At 43.6% G+C, this 21804-nt stretch overlaps 1 protein-coding gene across 1 annotated transcript in view; it reads left to right on the top strand.

The window, feature by feature from the left end:
* The first annotated feature begins 3785 nt into the window (after positions 1-3785).
* The window catches only part of frmd6 (FERM domain containing 6), a 29597-nt gene continuing 11578 nt past the window's right edge, over positions 3786-21804 (top strand). The window contains 3 exon segments of the mRNA XM_048228853.1: positions 3786-3930; positions 20742-21122; positions 21383-21473. Of these exon segments, the coding sequence (XP_048084810.1) occupies positions 21024-21122; positions 21383-21473 (190 nt within the window). The 5' untranslated portion in view covers positions 3786-3930; positions 20742-21023.

The raw sequence follows: 21804 nt of genomic DNA, 5'->3' as shown, positions 1-21804 counted from the left end.
ATTACTAGGGCTGTCAAAATAACTGATTAAATTAATTAATTTGAGAAAAAATAACTGATTAAAAAAAATCACGCAGATTAATCGATTCCGTATGATCTTTGACCCCGAGCCGTTGTAGTCAGTAACCATTAGACTGTAAATGAAGGAGAGAGAAGAAAATGTGCTGCCTAGATCATTGATTGGACCATTTACTTTAAAAAAACGGCCTGATGGTGTTGACAAAAATAAAGTGTTGATTAAAATAAAGTCCTCTGCAATGTCTGCAGCAAGGAATTTGCATATCACCGGAGTTTGTCAACTCTAAAGTCGCACATCAATGGAAAGAAATAGTGTTGACATTGAGGGGAGTGTTCATTTATTTTCATTGTGTCCCCTAGGTTATATCTGTGGAATGAAATGCCTTTTATGTGAAAAAAACTTCTTCCCGAAGCACTTTTGAATTTATTTCCTCAGCATATTAGGTCATATCATAGATTATTATGGCCATTATTTGAACAGTGAAAATAATAATAAAAGAGTTTTTGAACTTTAATGTCACTAATGCTGATTATTCAATGATTCATTTGAATTTAAATATTTAACATTTTAAATATTTAGATTAATTAATCACAGAGTATGTCATCAATTAGATTAATTTTTTTAATCGATTGACAGCCCTAGTTTTTACAGATAACTGATTAAGTCACCTTGAAATTCTTTGCTGTTAGGACTTTCAGGAAGAGCCACCATAGCAACAATGCTTGACAATGCTTCAGGTCAATCACACACCCCTCTCACACTATTCCTCGTCAGTGTGTCAGGGCCTTTCCACCCTAATTAGGGTCATGGTCAGAACAGAGAAGTGGGACTGAGGGGGATATGGGAGGTCACACACACACACACACACACACACACACACACACACACACACACACACACACACACATGTCCACATGACTTTCCAGAGCTGGGGAGGAAACAACAGAGGCTTTAGGCCCTTTGAGGTGATTGTTTGAACCCAGATTATGGCACATGGCACCTCAGATTACTGAAGCACGGTGGAGGGCATAGACACATCCTTTAATTTTTCGTACGAACACATGAACATGTTTGCATACAACACACACACACACACACACAGAGAGAGAAGATAGGCATTGCATTGCATTGCATAAATAAATAAATAAATAACAACCTGTGGTCTGAGTGCTGTGTGTGGTGCAGAGTTTTGTGGGATGCTGCTGCATTCCTCTGTCCAGCCTTGTCCTCTCTTCACCTCTTCCCTCACTCCATTTTTCCTCTCCATGCGTTCTTCACGCTCTCCTCCCACCCTTTCATTTCCTACCCATTCTTCTCCTCTCAAGCCTGCTCTTTCCTCCTCTTATCCCCTGTCCTCTGTCTGTCTGTCTCCCTCCCTCTCTCCCTCCCTCCATCCATGCACTCCTCTCCAATCTGTTCATTCAGTGTTTCTGCTCCACGAGAGAGTAAATGAGGGGGAGTGAGTGCAGACTATCAGATTTCTCCTGAGATGTGTGAAACCAGAGTAACACACACACACACACAATTAGCCTTAGACCCTTTCTCTCTTTCTTTTCACACAAACATATATTCACACACACACACACACACACACGCACACACAATTAGTCTGACACCCTCTCTCTCTCTTTTCACACGAGCACATTTATTCTCTCTTTCACACTCGCACACACACACACATACACACACACACCTTGTGGTTTGTTGAGAGCAACACAGCACACCTCCTGCTAGGACAAAAGATGGCAGCCATGTGGGGAAAAAACACAAACTCAGGACTTCCGGGGAGACACAATAGCTGTAAGTCACGCGTCCCCATGGCGATGACTATTTGTTCCAATCTCACTGCATGTGGTGAATGTCTCCCTCCCTACGCAATGTGAGTGATATATTGTTACAGATGGTGTCTGTTTAGAACGCCATGTTGCGAGAAAAAAACAAATGAAATTAAAAAAGTAAGTTGTTACAAAGTAAATAGAGAGCAAATAATCCGTCTCTCACTTTTAAAAAAATGTAATCTAATTTTGGACTCTGCAAGGCAAGAGAGTGTTTGTCAAACACTGATGCATAGCAGACTAGTTCTGGACTATTTCTAAAATCAAAACAATCAAAAACAAATATTACATTGGCAGTATAAAATGTCAGTGCTTGAAAGTATTTTTTTAAGCACACAATAGTAATTGGAGAACCTTAAAATGTATCACTGGAACCTACGGCCTCTTGGGGATTATTGTTTAAGTTTCATAAGCTTTCCTGTGGATATGACCAAACACCATTTTTAAAGGCATTCTATGCGAGTTTTCACTGTAATATAACAGCTTCAAAGTAATTTTGAAAACAAACTTCTAATAGGGAGAATAGCGCACCTTCCACAGCCGTACCCTACCCGTCTACAGAGAACCAGCCTTGCGTTGCTCTCCTTCGACCTGGAGAAACACAAATTGCTTTCCGCCAACTGTGCAATAGCCTACTCTACCATAATATGAATTTTTGTCATATTTCACCTCTGCACTGCATTTCGAGATGCTTCCTGACAGTATGGGCTATTTTCTGATGCATCCCTACTGAAGAGGAGGCAAGTATACTAGTGCATGCGACTGGTGACTACAATGATCACGAGGCCAAAGATCCGTGTGTAGTATGAGGTTAGAACAAAAGTCTGCCCTATCTCAAAGCGCTCCTTCATCCTCAGATACTAATGGCCTCACAGGTTAATGGGTTTTGTTTCTTTACTGTTGCTCTCTCTCTCTCCTCCATCACAGTCTACATGCTTTCATCTGACACTCGGGGAACAAAGTTCAAAGCCCTTGACTCATGGGAGCGTGACTGATCAGGCCTGTAGGCTAGGGGATTAGTGAAATGATCATGTCTGAGAAAGGTTTGGACCTGTGTGCACGACCGTGTGTGTGTGTGTGTGTGTGTGTGTGTGAGAGAGTGAGTGTGTGTGTGTGTGTGCTTGTGTCTGCTGTTGCCCAAGAATGGTATCATAATCATAGCTTATAATATGACATGGAAAATTATGTCCATCTGATAATGCTGTGTTATTTTTAACTATTCATTAAAAAAAAATACTGATACAAACTCAAAATCTGTCCTGAATGCTGAAAGATTATGACTGAAAGTGTATCACTGGAGGTTATTATAAGAGTGAAAGCCAAATTGCAAATTGCCGAAATTCTATGGGAAGAGGTGTGCATCGGTTATAATTACAGCTAACCATGTCCAGAGGAATTCATGCAGAGTGACGAATATCATGCGGTCTGCAACCCTGACGTTTATAAGAAGAAGAAAAAAACACAACTCTTTCCAATGCAAGCAACCTAATGCCAAACCAAAGACAGTTAAACACCTAAGCTCTCATTTTAATCTCTATACAAAGGTTGGACAAGTTTCTTAGACGTGGTGATTCGCTCAGCTACCCCACCCCCTCCGCCTCTCTCCCATTTCCCAGGCATCCAAAATTGCTGCAGCGCTGCTGCTACAGTCGGTAAGAATGGCATGACAGGCAGTCGTGGACGCTACCAAAACCGACTACATGGGGAGGAATAGTGTGCTTCCTTTAAAGTTTTCCTACAGTTTCGCTTGTGCTGTTTTATAGACCACGTCTAAAAATAAAGACATGTTGTTTTATTTATATTGTTTTAAATCCCGAATGGAATTGTGTGCTAGATCTTGACATATTTGTAACGACCCCTTTTGTGGAATGAACCATACACTCTTAGTTCCACATGTATCCCTACTTGTTACAGTTCTCCGGGATAGGCGTTCGCTTACAGAGACGATGTATCCTAGACTGAGCCTATAACGGAGCGCTTGAAAAACATATAGAAAGGGATTTGCGCATAACTTTTAAAGATTTACGTGGATTACAAGTCGCTTTGGGATTTGGAAGGTTGTGGTGCCTAATTTAAGGTGAGTTTTTGAATCCATGCCGTTTTCGGAACGTCTTTGTTATCTGCACTGGCCACCAACCAATTGACCCGTGTAGTAGATAGACTCTGTGAAGGATCAGACAATCGCCCAACTTTTTAGGGCAACGATTACCACCCCAACCACTGGATTTGATCGTCTGAGAATCAGTAGAGCGCATTTGTAACCGACATTAATGAAAATCGCTTTCCTTTACAGGCGTGTTGTAACGTTCTATAGTTTTGAAAGGTTAACAGACATGCGATGCGGGATATCAGGAGTCGCACATAGTTGAGTGGTCCCACCGCCGCCGCCACCGCGGGGAATTGTTTTGATTCTTTACGTTCAGTCTGTTGGAAATTGGATTGATGTGGTTGGAATTGTACGATTAGTGACTGGAATGTTTGTTAGTAAGGTAGTAGGTTCTGAGCTCATGATTTTGTAAAAACACTTCTTTCCTGGAGTATTATAATCCGACACGAAGTTGTCGCCTCATCAGCAAAGGCATTTTAACAACTGGCCGAGAAACAAACATGCTCGTTGAGCTAGGCTGTCGTTCTAAACTCCAGGCAGCACTGAATACAGCGAGCCTTTGGCATTAGTAGGCTAGATTTATCCATCAATCAGAACGTTAAGTTCCCTTTGTAATTAACTAAATTCTTGGGTCATTGTTGTGGACGGTCCTCTGCTATGATACCGGATCCAGTGGGACTACATCAGAAAATAGGCTTCAGTCTATGTGCTGTAGGCTAGTGCTTGATGTGCTGAAGTTGGATGAAGTTGCGCGCTACGAATGTCTCTTCCGCTGCATCACGGCTCTGTTTTTGGGTCCTTGGAGGAGTCACACTGTCTTTCTTTTAAATTAGCCCCCAGTATTTCTGTGCACTGGAATGGAATCTGGCGTATTATTATTAGCAGGAAAAGCAACTGCTTGTTCCCAAATAACTGCAATAACCGTAAAGGTTGCAGACGGATTAACGTGCATACCGCGCCATGTAGACGCCTAGTCATCCTGAGTCAGGTTACAATGGTTTATAAAGGGAAATGAACAATAAAGATGATGGCTTTGAGAAAATTGGTTCATAACGAATGTCATTTCGAGTTAATTACCAATGTATGTGGCTGAAACAATAGGAAAGGCTAGATCATGTCCGCTTAAATCACTGCATGCAAACAGACGAGGGAATAGTATGGAGTATGGAAGTTTGCGTATGTAAGTTCCTGGTAATGGAAAACCTATTGGAGTGTTCAAAATAGGTACTAAGATATACTCACATTCTTGTTAACCTTAACGTTACTCAAATATCATACAACCCAGGTCGTTGGACAACGTTTTACTCTTGTCAAAGTTTATGACTTTTCTTAAATAGCTTATTGCTGGAGGCAATGGTTGGGTCACCGCGCAGACCGAAGTGTCTTCAGGATTCAGGAATGCTTGCAATTTCCTCCGCGCGGTTTGTGTTGGTTTAATATTAGCGTTGCGTTATCGCCAAGCGATGGAGACGTGTGCTTCGTGATGCTAATGTAAGCTATTGCATTAAGTGGCTTTGTAACTCTTCAAAGTCCACATTAACAAGGAAGATGAGTTAAGATGGAAGATATAGTTTTACATGTGATTGCGTAATAACGTGATGCGATGACTGCTGATTCACATTTTGATCTTACCGGATGAAAGTGTCATGATGGAATAATTTCCGCCTAATGAAGCCAGGGTTTGCCGCGCCTGATCTTAAGGTGGGAGGGGGCTGCGGTTTGGACGGCTGTGTTGGCTGCTCCGCACGTTTCTGCGGTTTGTTAATGCTTCTCAATCGAGACAGAGGTCTGTGTGCTTTTCCCTGGTTGAGTTTGTGTCTCGGCCGTTTAGGCGCTTGTGAAAATCCGACCCTATGGTACTCCCCTGAAGGTATAACTGCTCCTGGAACACAGTGTGAGTAGATGGGCTAGGAAGTAAGTGCCTGAGGACTGAAGTGTGCGGGTGTCTGCATCATTAGTCACCGTCCATCATAAGTGGTCACTGTCTGGATCTTAAGTGATTGAGACAGACGGAGCAATAATAGGTAATGTCTAGCAGTGGACTGAAAAGAAAGGAATGAACAAAATAAGTGTCCCCCAGCAAATTAGTTAAAAGATGCTTGTACACACACACACACACACACACACACACACAAACAAACAAACACACAAACTCAAACTCACACACTGTGTTGACACTATGTTATTGGGTACTTATGGATCTGTTTTGGTGAATGCAACTGCTTGCATGGTGTACCAGTCCTTTAATTAAAGTAATGTGGATTAAACAGAAAGCATTCAAATCAATATAAGACCAGAGTGAGCTTCTTTTACCACTCTTTGAGTGATGCAGAAAAGGCCCAGTGAAGACGTTTCTGTCTGCACTGTAATGATCACCAGTTTTGTTTGTCTCCTCTCTGCTGTGTGTGTGTGTGTGTGTGTGTACACGTGTGTACGTGTGTACGTGCGCGAGCCCTTTCAGTTCTAAAGACACTCTGTAATTACTCTGATTACATACCGAACTAAAAAAAAAACATTTGAACTCTTGCTATTGCAGTCAGTATGTACACACACTGCATAGGCACACACATTTAAAACATTAAAGATATACCAGGACAATGAATTGCACACACAGAGAAGCCTTCTCATGCTTGACCTCCCAACCTTGGAGTGCCTTACGGCTTCAGTTTGCTTCTGCAGCATGTATCTTTTGAACACACACACACACACACACACACACACACACACACACACACACACACACACACACAGAGAGAGAGAGACATGGGGGTCTGTGGATCAGATAGTTCACACTGTAGCTATGAGTGTGTGTTTGCATGTGTGTGCTTACTCCTCTTTATGGCTAGCCCACAGGCATGGGACCTTCTGAGTGCTCTCTCCCTCTCTCTCTCTCTCTCCCTTCCCGCATTGCCCCTTTTCTCTCCTCTTTTCTGCTCTGTGTGTTCTTTCTTTCTTTTTGTCTCCCATGTAGTGCTCTGCCTGCTTCTCCCCTCTCTCTCTCTCTCTCTCTCTCTCCTCTCTCTCTCTCTGAAGTACTCCGCCTCAGGCATCTGTGATTCCTATCAGTGAGAGAGAGAGAGAGAGCAAGGAAAAAGGGATGAAGACAAAAGAAAAGAAGAGAGAGCTGGACGTGGAGGCCATCAAAGAGATATATGGAAATGGATGGATTGGGGTAGGGGTGGGCAATCCAGACACGGAGTGAGAAACAGGCGGTTGTGGAGACTGTTGTAGTGGGGAGTGTGTGTGGCGTGTGCTTTGCATTAGACTACATGAGGAGTGTGTTATCTGCTGAGATAAGCATGCACACATGCCGGGGCCACATGGCTCTTAAGGAATAACCTGTTTCGGCATGGCTGTGTGTGTGTGTGTGTTTGGTTGTGGAAGTGTGTAATTAGACCTTTTGAAGTTAATCTGTGTAAACTGTGACCCTTCACTGCAGGCCATCAGTTTTCAGGTTAAGTTGAAGTCACGGGCTGATTCTGAACTTCCTCGGACCCTCAGGTTTGGGTAGTTATATCACTCCCTGCTAACCTGTGCTGCTTAGGGAGAGATTCAATTCAACTCATAACTACTGATAGATAATAATAATAATAATAATAATAAATAGACAATAGTTTGCTAGTCATTAAACATTTACCCCCACAGCTGTGCAGATTAGGATGGTAAGACCTCAAACCTTTAAAGCTTAAACTCTAGCCTTGTTCAGTTAACATGAGAACACATACATTTGTGTCCTGCAATACAGTATGTGCTGACAACTTCTGGCAGCTTCAGATTTTAACCTCACTGAATTGGAGTACCTGCGTTTGTATGTTTGAATTGGAGTACCTGCGTTTGTGTGTTTGAGTCTGCTTGGTTTTTGTTGCTCTAATACAGAATAGATTGGCTAAACATTGGCAAAATCTTTACTGTCATTACACTTCACTACATTACATTACATTCAGAGCCAGGTGGAGATGACTGGTACAATGACCTAGGTACCTAGGCACCAACCCTTTTCCGCCCAGTAGCTGTTGTTTTTGGCTAAGCTAAGATGACTCCCCTCACCTTCCAAATGTGTCCAGTTCGGTAGCAGGAGCCAGACCCACTTGCTGGTGAAGCCTGTGTACGTTGTTGTTGTTGTGGTGTGTTTTTTGTCTGTGGCTCTCCATAGAGTAGTTGATCTGACCCTTGTGTGACCTGAGATGATGACCCAGGCGGTGGGTGGGTGGGTGGGTGTGTGGATGGGGTCTGGCTGAGTGGCTGTGATATGGGGAGCCCCTGTGTTACAGGAACCCTCTGGACTGGGTCACTCAGCTAAATGACTGTCCGAGGAATTATTTATAGATAGTTTATAGAAAGAAATTTGTAGTACTCTCAAATGGAAGGATGGCTAATAGAGCTGTATGGAGAACTGGATCTAATTAGGTGAAGTGTGGGGGGCAATATGAAAGGACACACAAAATGGAAAAAGCAAGATAAAGAGTGTTTGGAAATATTGAGAAATGCTGTCTTCTTAAAACGCATGTGCAGTTTTTGAAATTTTGTCTCCATACACACACCTGAACACTAACACTTTTCTTCTCGCAATTCCATAGCTGTTCCTGTCATCCTTTGGCTTAGTTTAAGTCATGCCTGATCTCTGCACACCTTCTCTCTCTCTTTCTATCACTCTGTCTCTTCCCCCTCTCTTTCACTCTATCTTCTCTTTCTTTCTTTCACTATCCATTCTTCTCTCTCTCCTTTTTTCATCCTTTATCCATTTTTCCTTCGCTCCGTCTCACAGTATGGCTCTGATCCTCCCAGGCATCTGTGAAAAATACTGCCAAGGCGGAAAACGCCAGAAAGAAATGGGTCATTTCTTTTCCTTCCCCTCTGTGCCTCATTCTGTCATTCATTCGTTCGTTCTTTCTTTCTTTCTTTCTTTCTTTCTTTCTTTCTACCTACCTGTCCCTCCAATTGTAACATGTTCAAAGTTGTGTTTTCACTGAGGCATTGATTATGGAATGCTGTTAACACAGAGCTCTGACCGCCAACATTTAAAAGAAAACAGCCGTGCATTCATACGCAAACTTACACACACACACACACACACACACACACACACACACACACACATACACTCAGGAACTCCTCCACCATGTTTCCGGTTTGGAACTGAGGATTGAATTTCTATTGTGTGTGTGTGTGTGTGTGTGTGTGAGTGTGTGTCACGGGTTGACTTCCCATTGTCTCGCTCGTTCTATTGAGTGCTTTAAGGAGAAATTCATCCAAAAACGTTATCCATTAGCCTTTACTTTAAAACAACATCTTGCTGTTGACATACCTCTCTCCTCGCTCTCTCTCTCTATCTCTCTCTCACTCACACACCCAAACTCACACACACAGCTCCTGACAAAAGGTTGAGGTGTTTGCTCATCACTTCATCACAAAACAGTCGTGCCAATCAGAAGTGGGTCAGGCACTCGCGTGATGTGAGGCATAGTTAGTGTGATAGAACCCCTGGCCACTCCTCGTTGAGTAGAGCGACGCTCACTAACTGAAAGCAAGCACATGCATTCAGGCTCACAGAGAGACCAAATGTCAGAGCACTGTCTGGATTAAACCAGTTAAGAGTTAGCCTTTTTATGCACGCTAATCTGTGTGTGTGTGTGTGTGTGTGTGTGTGTGTATGTGTGTGAGAGACTACAGGAGGGACACTCAGAGTGCCATTCCTGTCCTGACATGTCAAGCGTCAGTTTTAAAGGTGTGTGTTGCTTGCAACTCTTCTTCTCCCTCCTTTCCTCTCTCCACCCCCTCTCCCTCCTTTCCTCTCTCCACCCCCTCTCCCTCCTTTCCACGTCTGCCTTCTCTGAGCCACATGGAAGCCAGATGTTTTGGAGTGAAAAAGATGCCCAACCTTTCAGATGCTCACTATAAATACCTAGCCCACTGTAGCTGTCCAGCCAGTTCTCTCTCTATCCATACCCCCAACTCTCTCTCTCTCCCTCTCTTTCTCTCTGTGTCTGTCTGTCTCTCTCTCTCTCTCTCTCTCTGATGATATTTATACTACCCAAATTCTTAGTTTCAGGGTGTTATTCCAACTCTTGAATTGTGAATTGTTTTGGGGGTTTTGGTAGCCAACACGATGGTGAGGTAAGCCCAGTCCATTAGGTGTGTGTGTGTGTGTGTGAGAGAGACTAGCCTGACGAGCCAGACCCACATTAAAATAGGGTCTGGGCACTCACCGTTCGCGTTTTCCCACCAACGGAGCTAGTTGGCTAGTTCAAACTTTTGCCATCTTAAAACAAGCTTAACTCGTGTCACATTGTTGGCCAACAGCAACATCCATCTTCTTTGTTTTCAAGTAGCAGGGAATTCAAGCCAAACCGTTGCAACTCTGCCATCAATCATTATGTTAAGCCCGCCTAACAACTCTATACACGATTTGATTGGCCTGATAGAAGTTTAATTTTTCGAGCTCACAAGCCAACGGAGAGTTGCTAGACTAGCCCTGGAAGCAAATGTAATTTGTTGCCGCTAGGGTGCGTCTAGATTTCTAGGCTAGTGAGAGACAGAAAGAGAGACACAATCCTGATTAAGTTACCGTTTTGTTTTACCCAGTTACAACAGACATGAGTGGCCCTAGAGAACATTGTTATTCAGCACCTTTAGTGCCTTTAAATATTTGGAAATGCAGCATTTCATTATGGAAATGCATATCTTTCCACAGAATAGCAAGTTCTGATTTTTGCACCATCAGAAGAGTTTCAACAGAGGGAAAATGCTGATGAATTTTGAGTGTTTATTTGGCTGTAATGCACCAGCACTACAACGAGAAGGGTTGCTTGGTAAAGGAGTCATTGTTTTTGTTTGTCTGTTTATTTGTTTGTATACAGGTATTCAAGCAAGAGCATAATAAACCTACTAACCATGACATGAATACATCTGTGCTACTGTGTGTATATATAATCTATAACCTGAGCTTTAGTAGAGATGAGCATATTCACAACTGTCTGTAGATACTGGTACTGACTGGTCCTGTATAGACTCTTGAATTTTCCCTTGGGGATCAATAAAGTATCAGTCTGTGTCTGTCTGTCTGTCTGTCTGCCTGTCTGTCTGTCTGTGGAAATCCACAAAGCTGCACTGCTATTTTGAAGCTGGGCTTGTGAATGGGGTAGAAAAGGTATATTATCCAGAGACAGTCAGTCTGGTAGATAGAGAGGCTGCCGGTCCTCTGAGAATGTGAACTATTGAACCAGTGACCGATATCCCTTCATGATGTACCGTCTTTTAGATACACTTGACATTTTATGTAAAAACGTAAAGAGCCGTAATAAGAGTTTACAGTTTTTCTCAGTCGCTTTGGTGCTTTTCTCACATCACTATTAACATTTGCACAGCAGTTAGTGCATTTCTCAAAACAATTAGTGCAAACTGCAAAACCTAGTGGATAACCTGCAAAAAAAGCACGTCACTTGTTCAAAATGGATAGTCCATTCCTCAAAGGCAAGTATTTATGTCAATAAAACTGCCAGTGTCATCAAAATGAGAAGTCTTGACACCATCGTTTATGAACAAGATAGTCAAATGGCTTTGTCATGTTTTCATTACGACAGTTTATGCTCTGAGGGCCAGATGTACGTACATTTGCTTAACGTAAGCGTTATCAGCCATGGACACACCGGAGATTGTGGCTGTCAGACCAAGTTTCCGTCAGATATTTATCAATCGTTCAATCCTTAGTGTAAACTGGCCTTTCTCTGCCCTTCTCCTCGCCCATAAACGCCAATTTCTTAGCGTCCACAACTGAATGGCAGCTACAAAGCGCCAGTTGAATGAAGTTAACTGATGACAACATTAAAAAGAATCAAACGTTTAGCGATCATGAAATAATACCATACATGATAAGATGTCAACAAGCAGGGGAGATAATGAAGATCAGTAGTTCTACTCCAAACTACTTGTGCACGTAGGCTATGGAAGATTGGTCAAATCTAGCAAGTAGGAAAGTTTAAGTGAATGACGTGAAAGTGAAAGTAAGACATGGAGGCCAGCGAAAATTAAGGTTGCTTTTGGTAGTACAAAATACTTTCACCACAAAAAACTGGTGTTCTAAATAGCGATTCTGTTGTCTTTGAAAGGTTCTCTTATTGACACATTGAACTGCAATGTGGATTAACACCTGTTTTTACAAAGTGGAAGTATTGAAGGCGCAGAATAGGCGATGCTTTCAGGAGCAGTCTTTGTACATACCGCTGGAATACATAACTAGAGCTCTTTACACTTCCCCTCCCATCTTTTTACGCTTAAACTCCCACTTTCCCCTAGATCCTCCCATGAATGCATATGCATGACATGACAATCGCAATCTGCCACTTTCAGCTCCGCGACAGGCAGTTTGCACTTTTACATCATTGCGGCCTGTTTGTACATACCTTCTGAATGATTTTACACCATTTCATGTAAACAAATCGCCTGAAATGGGGCAAAGCGTTAGTACATCTGGCCCTCAGTGTTTTCCCATGCAAAAAAAGGTCAGAACTCAGTGACGCTACCTGAAAATGCTCAAGACAGCACTATACAGTACTTGTACAGCCATTTGAAAACTACAGTAAAGTTAGGTAGGGGAGTAAGTGAGTACAAGACCCTGAATATGTACGTTTCACAGTTTTACTATATATGCTCTTTGCAATTCTACAGCATTGTGACAGAATTTGGTAACTAGTTCACCAATTTTGTATGTAATGACTCAAGCAATGAAATGAAGACTATTAGTTTTATTGGAAATGACTATTCAGAATCCATAAGTATAGTTAATTTTGACTGACATGACAACGCAACTGATATATGTTCAAAAGCATTTGCAATTTGTTCAGAGGAAGGAGAAATTGCTACTATGATGTGCACAAATGACTAAATGTTGGAGGTTGAACTAATAGTTATGAGAATCTTCATTCTGATCTGAGAAAAGCACCAAAGCGACTGAGAAAAACTGTAAACAAATCGTGGACCTAAGAGATTTGCAGCTGATTCCGTGTGTGGGGCCTTGCCAAGGCATGGATCACACAAATCATTCCTTCCTTCCTTTAAAAAACCTCCACAGCTGAGCAGCACACGGGCTTGACGAGACTTGTATACACACCCTCTCTGAAAGACACACACACACACACACACACTTGCTATGAGTCATGATCCATCTGTTTGTTGAGAGAGAGGGAATTCCCTGAATAAACGCTGTCGTTCTCACCTGCTCTAGGTCAGTAGTAGGAACGCTACCTATTACCACCAGCCCCCTATTTCCGCACTCTTACGTGTATGTCACTTAATATTCATTTCTATACAAACCAAGACGGCGGATTCCTAAAGAAACGCAAGCACCCACACCATAAGTGTATCTAAATTAGCTATGTACCAAAAATTATATTTTACTGTGACGAAGAGCAGTAAACAGTGTTGTAAGGCTGCGTGTACAAATCCGCTTGGAGCTCCAGTGGAATTTTGATTTGTGACGAGAATTTTCGGTCTAACCGTTCATGTGCCGTTGAAAGGGTGGACATAGACGACCCACCAAGCCAGCACTAACCTTTGAGCGTGGTAAACAAAATCGGATATTTCGGGCAGTAAAAGCCCCGGTAAGAACCAAACCAGATTTTGTTCAAATCTACACACCTATGGCTACTGAAAAATGTAAGGTTCATTTATCAAATGTTATTTTGAAGTATTAAAAAACATTGTTGTTTTAGAATTTTCGAACGAAAGGGGTGGTAACTGGAGGCGTTACGATAGAAGGGGTCTGTCGTTCTCACCTGCTCTAGGTCAGTAGTAGGAGGGGTCTGTCGTTCTCACCTACTGTAGGTCAGTAGTAGGAGGGGTCTGTCGTTCTCACCTGCTCTAGGTCAGTAGTAGGAAGGGTCCTTCAGTTCCAGGGCATGTGAGAATGCTCATAATGCAGCAGCTCTTTTAGGTGACCATGTTGGTGAACACTATGAACACTAGTTTCCCAGATGCTAATGTGTACTAGGCCACATACACTCATTTGGCCTGTTGCTCCAACAGGGTGTAATGCAGTCTCTGCATTATGAACAATGTAGCATGCATAGCTTTTGTGTGTGTGTGTGTGTGTGTGTGTGTGTGTGTGTGATGGTCACTCACAGAGAGAGAAAGAGAGAGAGCGATTTTAAAGCACAAACCCAAGTGTATACACACATCAGAGCACGTAAGCTGGTGCTGGGAGGTCCAAAGCAGAGCTGTTGATGTCTTGTCATCATGAATGAGCGCCTGGGGTGATGATGAGATAATTAAGATGGTCGGATTGGCAGCGTGTGTCTGACTTGTTAAACCCGATCTGTTTACGATCGGTGAAAAGCTCACTCTTGGCGGAAGGCCCGACACCAGCTTCTGACCTTCTCTGCTAACGAGGTTGACATTTTTAATGGATGCCGTTATCCTGCCGATGATCCAAGCATCTTTTGTACGGAGACATTGTGTGTGTGTGTGTGTGTGTGTGTGTGTGTGTGTGCGCGCACCAGACTGTGATTGACAGTCAGATCTTTTCTAAAACTGGCTGATTTATGTTGTTATGTTGTTGTTTCAGTGAATATGATCAAAAAAATCTTGCCAACTGCAGCTTTAAAGGGGAAAAGAGTTTTCTTTAGCTTAATTTACCTTAACTTAACAACTTCATCATTGGAATGGTTACATGACTTTTTCCAGGTTGAATGGTGGCCGTCTTGCTTTCCCCTAGCATCTTTGAGTGGAAAAACTAGCCTTGCAACTTTGGTTAGGCGAGCCGCAGGCCTCAGAGTCAGAAAGTCTTGTGGTCTCGTGGTCTCGCAATGTAACAAATTGCTTTACGGCACTTCACATATACACGCCAGACACCGGCTAGAACAAGGTAGCAGTGGAGTTTCTCAGATATCCTTTATGCAGAGCCGGCGAAAAGAAGCAGAAAGCGAATAAACCGATGTCTGAGGAACAGGGACGGAGAAAACGGCAGACTGACCGAGCGAGTGTCATGAAATATATATACTCTGAAGCTGTAGGGGGAGCTCTGTAGAGAAAACTGTGAGCAAAAAGTGAGAAAACAGCAAAGAAATGGCCAAATCTGCATAGGGTACCTTTAAGAGTTAACTCTAAATGATTTCCTCAAATGGGTCTGTGGGTCCTTCATGCCTTTCCTTTTCCACTCTCTCAAGGATCTCAAAACTGTCTCTTTTGAGAACACACACCAAAACTCCCGAGAAAGTGGTGTTGGGTACCTGCAAAGGCCAGTGTCCTGTTACAAGTTGTAGCTGACATTTAGGTGAATGTGAGTGGTTGTTCAGGGATTTAGAGGATTTCATTTCTGTGCTCTGGTAACAGTCATGTAGCCACAGGTCCCTTTTTGTGTTATGATAAGAGGCCACTTGATTTCACAGTTGGAGAATGCAGATGTTGATCACCTTAAAATGTGTAATTTGTCTGCGTGTTAAGGTGTGTGTGTGTGTGTGTGTGTGTGCGTGTGTGTGTGTGCGCACTTGTGCATATTGATAGGAATTCACACACTTTTCAGTAGCAGATTAAGAGAGGTGTGGGCATGCGCAGACACACACACACACATACACATACACACACACACACACACACACACACATACACACACACACACACACACACACACACACACACACACACACACACACACATACATACTCTCTCTCTCTCTCTCTTTCTCTCTTTCTGTTTATGAATGACATTTTGATTATCAGTAATGTTGTAGTTGCTTTCTTGCGTTTTGAACACCTTAAGCAAGACTCCACCGTCCAATCCTAGCACCGAGAGTCAAATCATTAGCACTGACTCAGTCACAGCTGAACACATCCAGTCTGCATTTTCCCTAAATGAGCATTTTGAAATGTTAGGAATCCTCCACCGCATCCAGTGTCTTTAAGAGAGAACTATGTGAGACAACCATGCTGTGGCAGTCCCACCTCCTGACCGCAATCTGATCTGAAATGAGCTGTCTTTTTCAGCGGCACTGATCTCATTACTGCGTTTACTTTTTCCAAATAAGCGTTGAATAACAGTTACATCAAGCAGCCGGGGGTTTGGCACGGCCACGAGGTTAGTGAGAGCTAGCCAGCGATAGCGCTCTACCTCCCATGCTGCATGCAGCATCAGGGAGATTTGATAGCCGTGCAAATGGTAGTTTAAATGATGGCAGAGTTTCTTGCTGATGGTGTTGGTAGACAGGGGGGGGATAATTCATACCTATTTGCAGTTGGCAGTTGAATAAATCGAAGGAAGTGTTTACATTCCTACATACATCCTTGAATTTCCCCTAGGGATCAATAAAGTATATATGTATATATATATATACCGGTATCTATCTGTGAGTGTGTGAAAATATTGCCAAAGTTAAACAAAATACCAAAGCTGTGAGAGTGTGAGAGTGTGTGAGTGTGAGAGAGAGAGACTCTCTGTGTAAGGGCCAGGAGCCTCTTTATCATCACAGGCTTTCTGAATAGGGCATCAGGTCCATCCAGTGACCCCAGTCACCCTTGACCTCTGAGAGCTGAGGTCAGCAGGTTAACGTGGCAATTTAGCTCTGAATTCCCAGCTGGTATTGGTAAGGCTTTATCACATATTATTGAGAGACACAGACACACACACGTTTCATATGTATATGTTTGAAACAGTACGGGATTGCGTGATTGGAGGGAATTGTTGCATGCCCCATACAGTGTTGTCATTCATGAATAAACAGATCGTCTTACCACCACCTCTCAGCGAGGCGGACCATTATTACAAACAAACCCAAAAGCAAACACATGTGCTGTGCTCTTGGATACGGAAACATTTGGGATATCTGTCTACTTCGGTTAATGTCATTGCGGGTGTAAAATGACACATACATTCTCTGTGAGCCAAAACCTCAGACCTGTCAGAGGTGGATGTTATTGTTGTTGTTTGACTCAGGTTTCTCGCTGTTGTGTGTCACCTGTGATCTGTGCGGCCCGGAGAGTGATCCTAAACTGACGCACATGCTCAAGCATGCCACATGTCACAGTAGCGAGACGGACGCTGTGAACTCTGTGGTCATCTCGACTTGGGTCTGTTGTGTCTCTTTGAAACTTGGTTGAAAGCTCGGCTCAACAACACTTCAATTATACTTTGGTGGTGGACAGAGGGCCTAGAGCGCAGAGCACAAATGAGGTCAATTTAGCTAAGATGGCCAATGTCTCGGTCTTCAGTCTCTGTGATGCAGGTGGTCTAGGCACCGGCCATTTTTTTTTCGTCCCAGGGGAGCAGTAAGTGCAGGGCTGCTTTATTGTAGGCAGGCCTTAGGGTAGAGCCACAATCACTCAACCGTTGGTATCTGTTACTTTGTGGTTGTCCTCATAACAGATAAAAGGCAGCTGTGTACGTAAATCTGTTTGAAACCGGCGTACGACTTTTAAATAACTCTGTGGTTGCTGTTGTGTGCTTGTTTGTTTGTGTGTGTGTGTGTGTTTTATGCATGTGAGCTTCTGTTTCATTACATATACTGTATTATAGACAAAATGTACAAGTTATGAAAAGGACACACACACACACACACACACACACACACACACACATGGATGCACATCACACACACACACACACACACACACACACACACATACGGATGCACATCACACACTCCAATAGTTCTGACTTTAGAAACTAGAAAATTGTCAGGAAGATTCACTGTATGAATTTGAGTCGACATAGTGCTAGTTGAGTGAGATGTGGAGGCAGTGTGTTTCTGTGTGTGTGTGTGTATGTGTGCATGCACGGATGTGCATGTGTGTGTGTGTGTGTGTGTGTATGTCCTGAATCAAAGGCCCTCATTGTTGGAATGAGAAGCAGATGTTTGAGTGGAATTCTCCTGACTGCAGCACTTTTTTCCATGGCCGCTGTAAGCCTGCTCTCTACTGCTGATCTCTCCCTCTCTCTCTTTCTCTCTCTCTCTTTCCTCTGTTTCTCTCTCTTTCTCTCGCTCGCTCCCTTTTTCTCTTCCATCACTTTTTACCTCTCCCCTCTATCATTCTCTACATGCCCCTTTCCTTTTCTCTTCCTCTGCCTGGTAGTATATTTTCCACCCCTCTGTGATTCCTAACTACAGTCTTGTGTTCCCACCATATGTGCACCCCACCCTTCTGACGTGAATGGAGCGAGGGAATGGGGAGGGGATGGCGGAGGGGAAAAAGGCTTTCTGGACCGTACTCATCCATTCTCTCTCTCTCTCTTGCTCTTTTTGTGCTGTGGTCGGGACTGCCACGTAGTCAGGAGCCTTAGGAGTGTGAGGGAGCCTGCTGCTGCTGCTGGTGTGTGCGTGTGTGTGCAAAGCGTGTGTGTGTGTGTGTGTGTGTGTGTGTGTGCGTGTGTGTGCAAAGCCTGCGTGTGTGTGTGCAAAGTGTGTGCTGAATGGAAGGAAGTGGCTCTAGCTCTGGATGTAGAGCTTGTGTTCATTTCTTTCTCCCTCTCTTCATCTTCTCTCTCTCTCTCACACACATCACTCACCCACACTGAAATGACATTGAAATAAATGTCTTGGCGTGTGTGTGCGTGTGTGTGGGGTATGTTGTGTCAGTAATGTCTTACTAATAGCTTACTCACACCTTGTTTAGGTCCATTCCAGACATGACACACTGAAACCATGGAGTTATATATTTGGACTTTGCATTTTTTGTGTGTGTGTGTGTGTGTGTGTGTGTGTGTGTGTTTTAGAGGTCATCACTGCTGAAAAGGTGTAGAGCCATTAGACATGCCTCAGCACACCAGTATACCCATTACTGCAGTGTTTGTGTGTGTGTGAATCACACCCTGCCATTTGTAAGGAAGCCATTCTTCAGTGTCCCGTCATGCATGGAGTCATGTTGCTGTGGAAACCCCTTAGGAAGACATCCCTGGAATGACACCTGTTGGGGTGGATGCTATAGCTGTATACAGAGCAGTATGGATAGATATTGTCAGATGATGGCACACACACACACACACGCGCGCGCAAGCACGCATGCACGCACCAAGTGTGTTTTAGAGTCAAAGTGTCATTTCCCCCTGCCTTGTTCCCACAGTGCAGCGAAAGCTACTAGCAGGTGTCTTCATGTGATTCAAATGCTGAGTGAAAGAGCCCGCTAACTAACTAGCATCATCTGAAGATGGAGGAAGATGTGGAGTGGATAAGATGGAGAGAGAAAAAGAAAGAGAGATTAGCGGTGTGATTCCAGAGCTTTGCTAAGGAGGTGAAATTGAAGTCAACGATACAGTGAAAGGATATCTCACGCTCTCTTTCTTTCTTTCTTTCTCTCTCTCTCACACACATTCAATTGGATTATGGTATGCATTTCGATGTTTAATAGAATTAGCACTCTGCAATTCATAGGAAATAATTCATCTGTCCATATGACACAAGGTGTGTGTGTGTGTGTGTGTGTGTGTGTGTGTGTGTGTGGTGTGCGCGCGCGCGCGTGCACACGTGCCTGTGTGCCTGTGTGTGACAGCTCTGATGGTAATGGGATTGATTTAACTGCATTAAGCTGATAGAGAACCACAGCACAGCAAAACAGATCCACAGCTCTTACATCATACACACACACACACAGAGCACTGCACATGTTGTTGTTGCTCTGATTCAAGTTTCCCCTTGCATTCCTTCTTTGTGTGTGATGCTGAAAACCTTTAACATCTGTGTGTGTGTGTGTGTGTGTGTGTGTGTGTTTTGGGTAAGGGGGGGGGGGTTGTGGGACTAGCTCAATTGCACGAGGAGTGCCACAAAAAAGGACAGTAGAAACAGCTGTCTTACAGACGTTTCTGTTGGTATGCAGAACACACACACACACACACACACACACATAAATACACACACTAGTATACACAAACCAAAACACAGGCACAAAAGCTAGGAGTTTAGGTTTTAGAGTGGAGTGACATGCTGATGTTAAGGAGTGTCTGTGTTTTTTTTTGTGTGTGTGTGACTGTAATTCTGTGTGTGTGTGTGTGTGTGTGTGTTCGCTCGGTTATCCCACTGGAAACTGGGGAATTCTCAACTAGTGACCTCAGTCCTGCTGCATCTCTGAGCTTTCTTTGTATTAGAGACCCACACACACACACACACACTCTCTCACACACACAGAAATACATTCAGACACACACCCATTAGAGCTATGTCCTTTACTGTCTACTGACTCTGTCTGCTTTCTCCATCTTTGTTTCGCTGACCCACTCTGTTTTGAGTTGCACTTACAGATACTGTTCAGTTGTTCTTCAGTTTGCTAGCCTACATACCTCCCACATCTATGAGCCTCATCAGACACCAATGGTGCGCTTAAGGATATGTGTTTATGTTTGTGTGTATGAGTTTATATATGTTTGTATGAATGTACATATGAGTTTATTAGCCTGGACACATGCTGAACTTGGGGTTACTCAGGTCTTATCTTTACACACACACACACACACACACTTACATCTGTAAAGCCTACAAAAGGCCTGCTTAGAAATGCTGTATTGTGATGTTGAATTGTGAATTGCTGTTCCTGGTGTGCACGCACTATAAGGTATTGCTGATGCGATGCACCTGATAGAGCTAGAGCCCTATCACTGTGTTCCAGTTAAGCTTACTGCCGTAAGCACTGAGTAGAACATTGTTTTTGTTAAATTGGATCTCTGGAAACAAGCCCTTTGAAGTCCCCCATATGAACACACACCCGCTAAATAATAATTGCTGTGTGCATGTTACAAGTTGACTGTAATAATGAAAATTTTGGGAAACTAAACAGACTAATTCTCTCTCTCTCTCTCTCTCTCAACAGTTTGAGCAAGCTTCTTCCAACTTCACTCTCCCCCCATGCCCACATCAGCTGTGTCCACGTACCCTTTGCCGTGGCGCTAAGCCACCTCTGAGCTGCCCGTGTGTGTGTGTGTGTGTGTGTGTGTGTGTGTGTGTGTGTGTGAGCACCCGTGGGGAGTGTATCGGAGGGGACCAGGTGTGTCCAGCCGTGTAAAGGTCCAGCGGCGGTGAGGAGGGAGGGGGGGCCACGTGCTGGGAGCGCGGCCGCCGTGATTTTTCCCAGGGGGGGGCCAGGCACCCAAAGATGAGCAAGCGCGGCTTCCATAACAACAAAACCATGCAAGACCGCCGCTGTGTGTGTGTGTTCCTCCCTAACGACGACACGCTCAACGTCATCGTCAGTGTGAGTGTCACAAGAAGTGTGAATACGAAACACACACACAAGTAGTAAAGCATCTTGTAATGAATCCAGATCTAATGGCTTTATGTTAATGACTTTATGATTGTTATTAGTTGTTCAAAGGACAGAGAATTCATGATTTAAGAATGGCAGAATCATGATAGAATTGAATCGTGACCCGAGAATCCTGAATAAATTATGCAGATGGATGCTGACGCCTGTGGTGTTGACCCGTGGAATATTTGTTGTGATTATTTAAGCAGGTTAAGACTCTGTGTCAAGAACTCCTTGTTCAGGTGTGTGATCTGCTGAGACTCAAGGACTGCCACCTGTTTGGACTCAGTGTCATCCAGAGTAAGTTACACACATGTGTTTATACTTAGGTGTGTGTGTGTATGTATGTGTGAGAGAGAGAGAGAAGGTCAAAGAGTGAGCGAAGATATAAGTGTGTGTGTGTGTGTGTGTGTGTTTGCATGTGTGCTGGAGTCAGAGGGTCGGAGGGACAGGCATTCCAGGACTGCCTGAGCAGTATGCATGAAATCACTAAATAAACACACACACATACATACACACTCACACATTTAGGCATAGCGACCTGCCATATTGTCCGTCCTGTCCCCTCTCCAAATAGGCTGTGTGTTTTAGAATAGCATGTGCCCTTCTGTTCCTGTGTGTGTGTGTGTGT

The sequence above is a fragment of the Alosa alosa genome, chromosome 19, assembly GCF_017589495.1.
Source record: "Alosa alosa isolate M-15738 ecotype Scorff River chromosome 19, AALO_Geno_1.1, whole genome shotgun sequence".
Lineage (NCBI taxonomy): Eukaryota > Metazoa > Chordata > Actinopteri > Clupeiformes > Clupeidae > Alosa > Alosa alosa.
The sequence above is the reverse complement of the archived record's forward strand: the minus strand, read 5'-3'. Positions and strand labels throughout refer to the sequence as shown.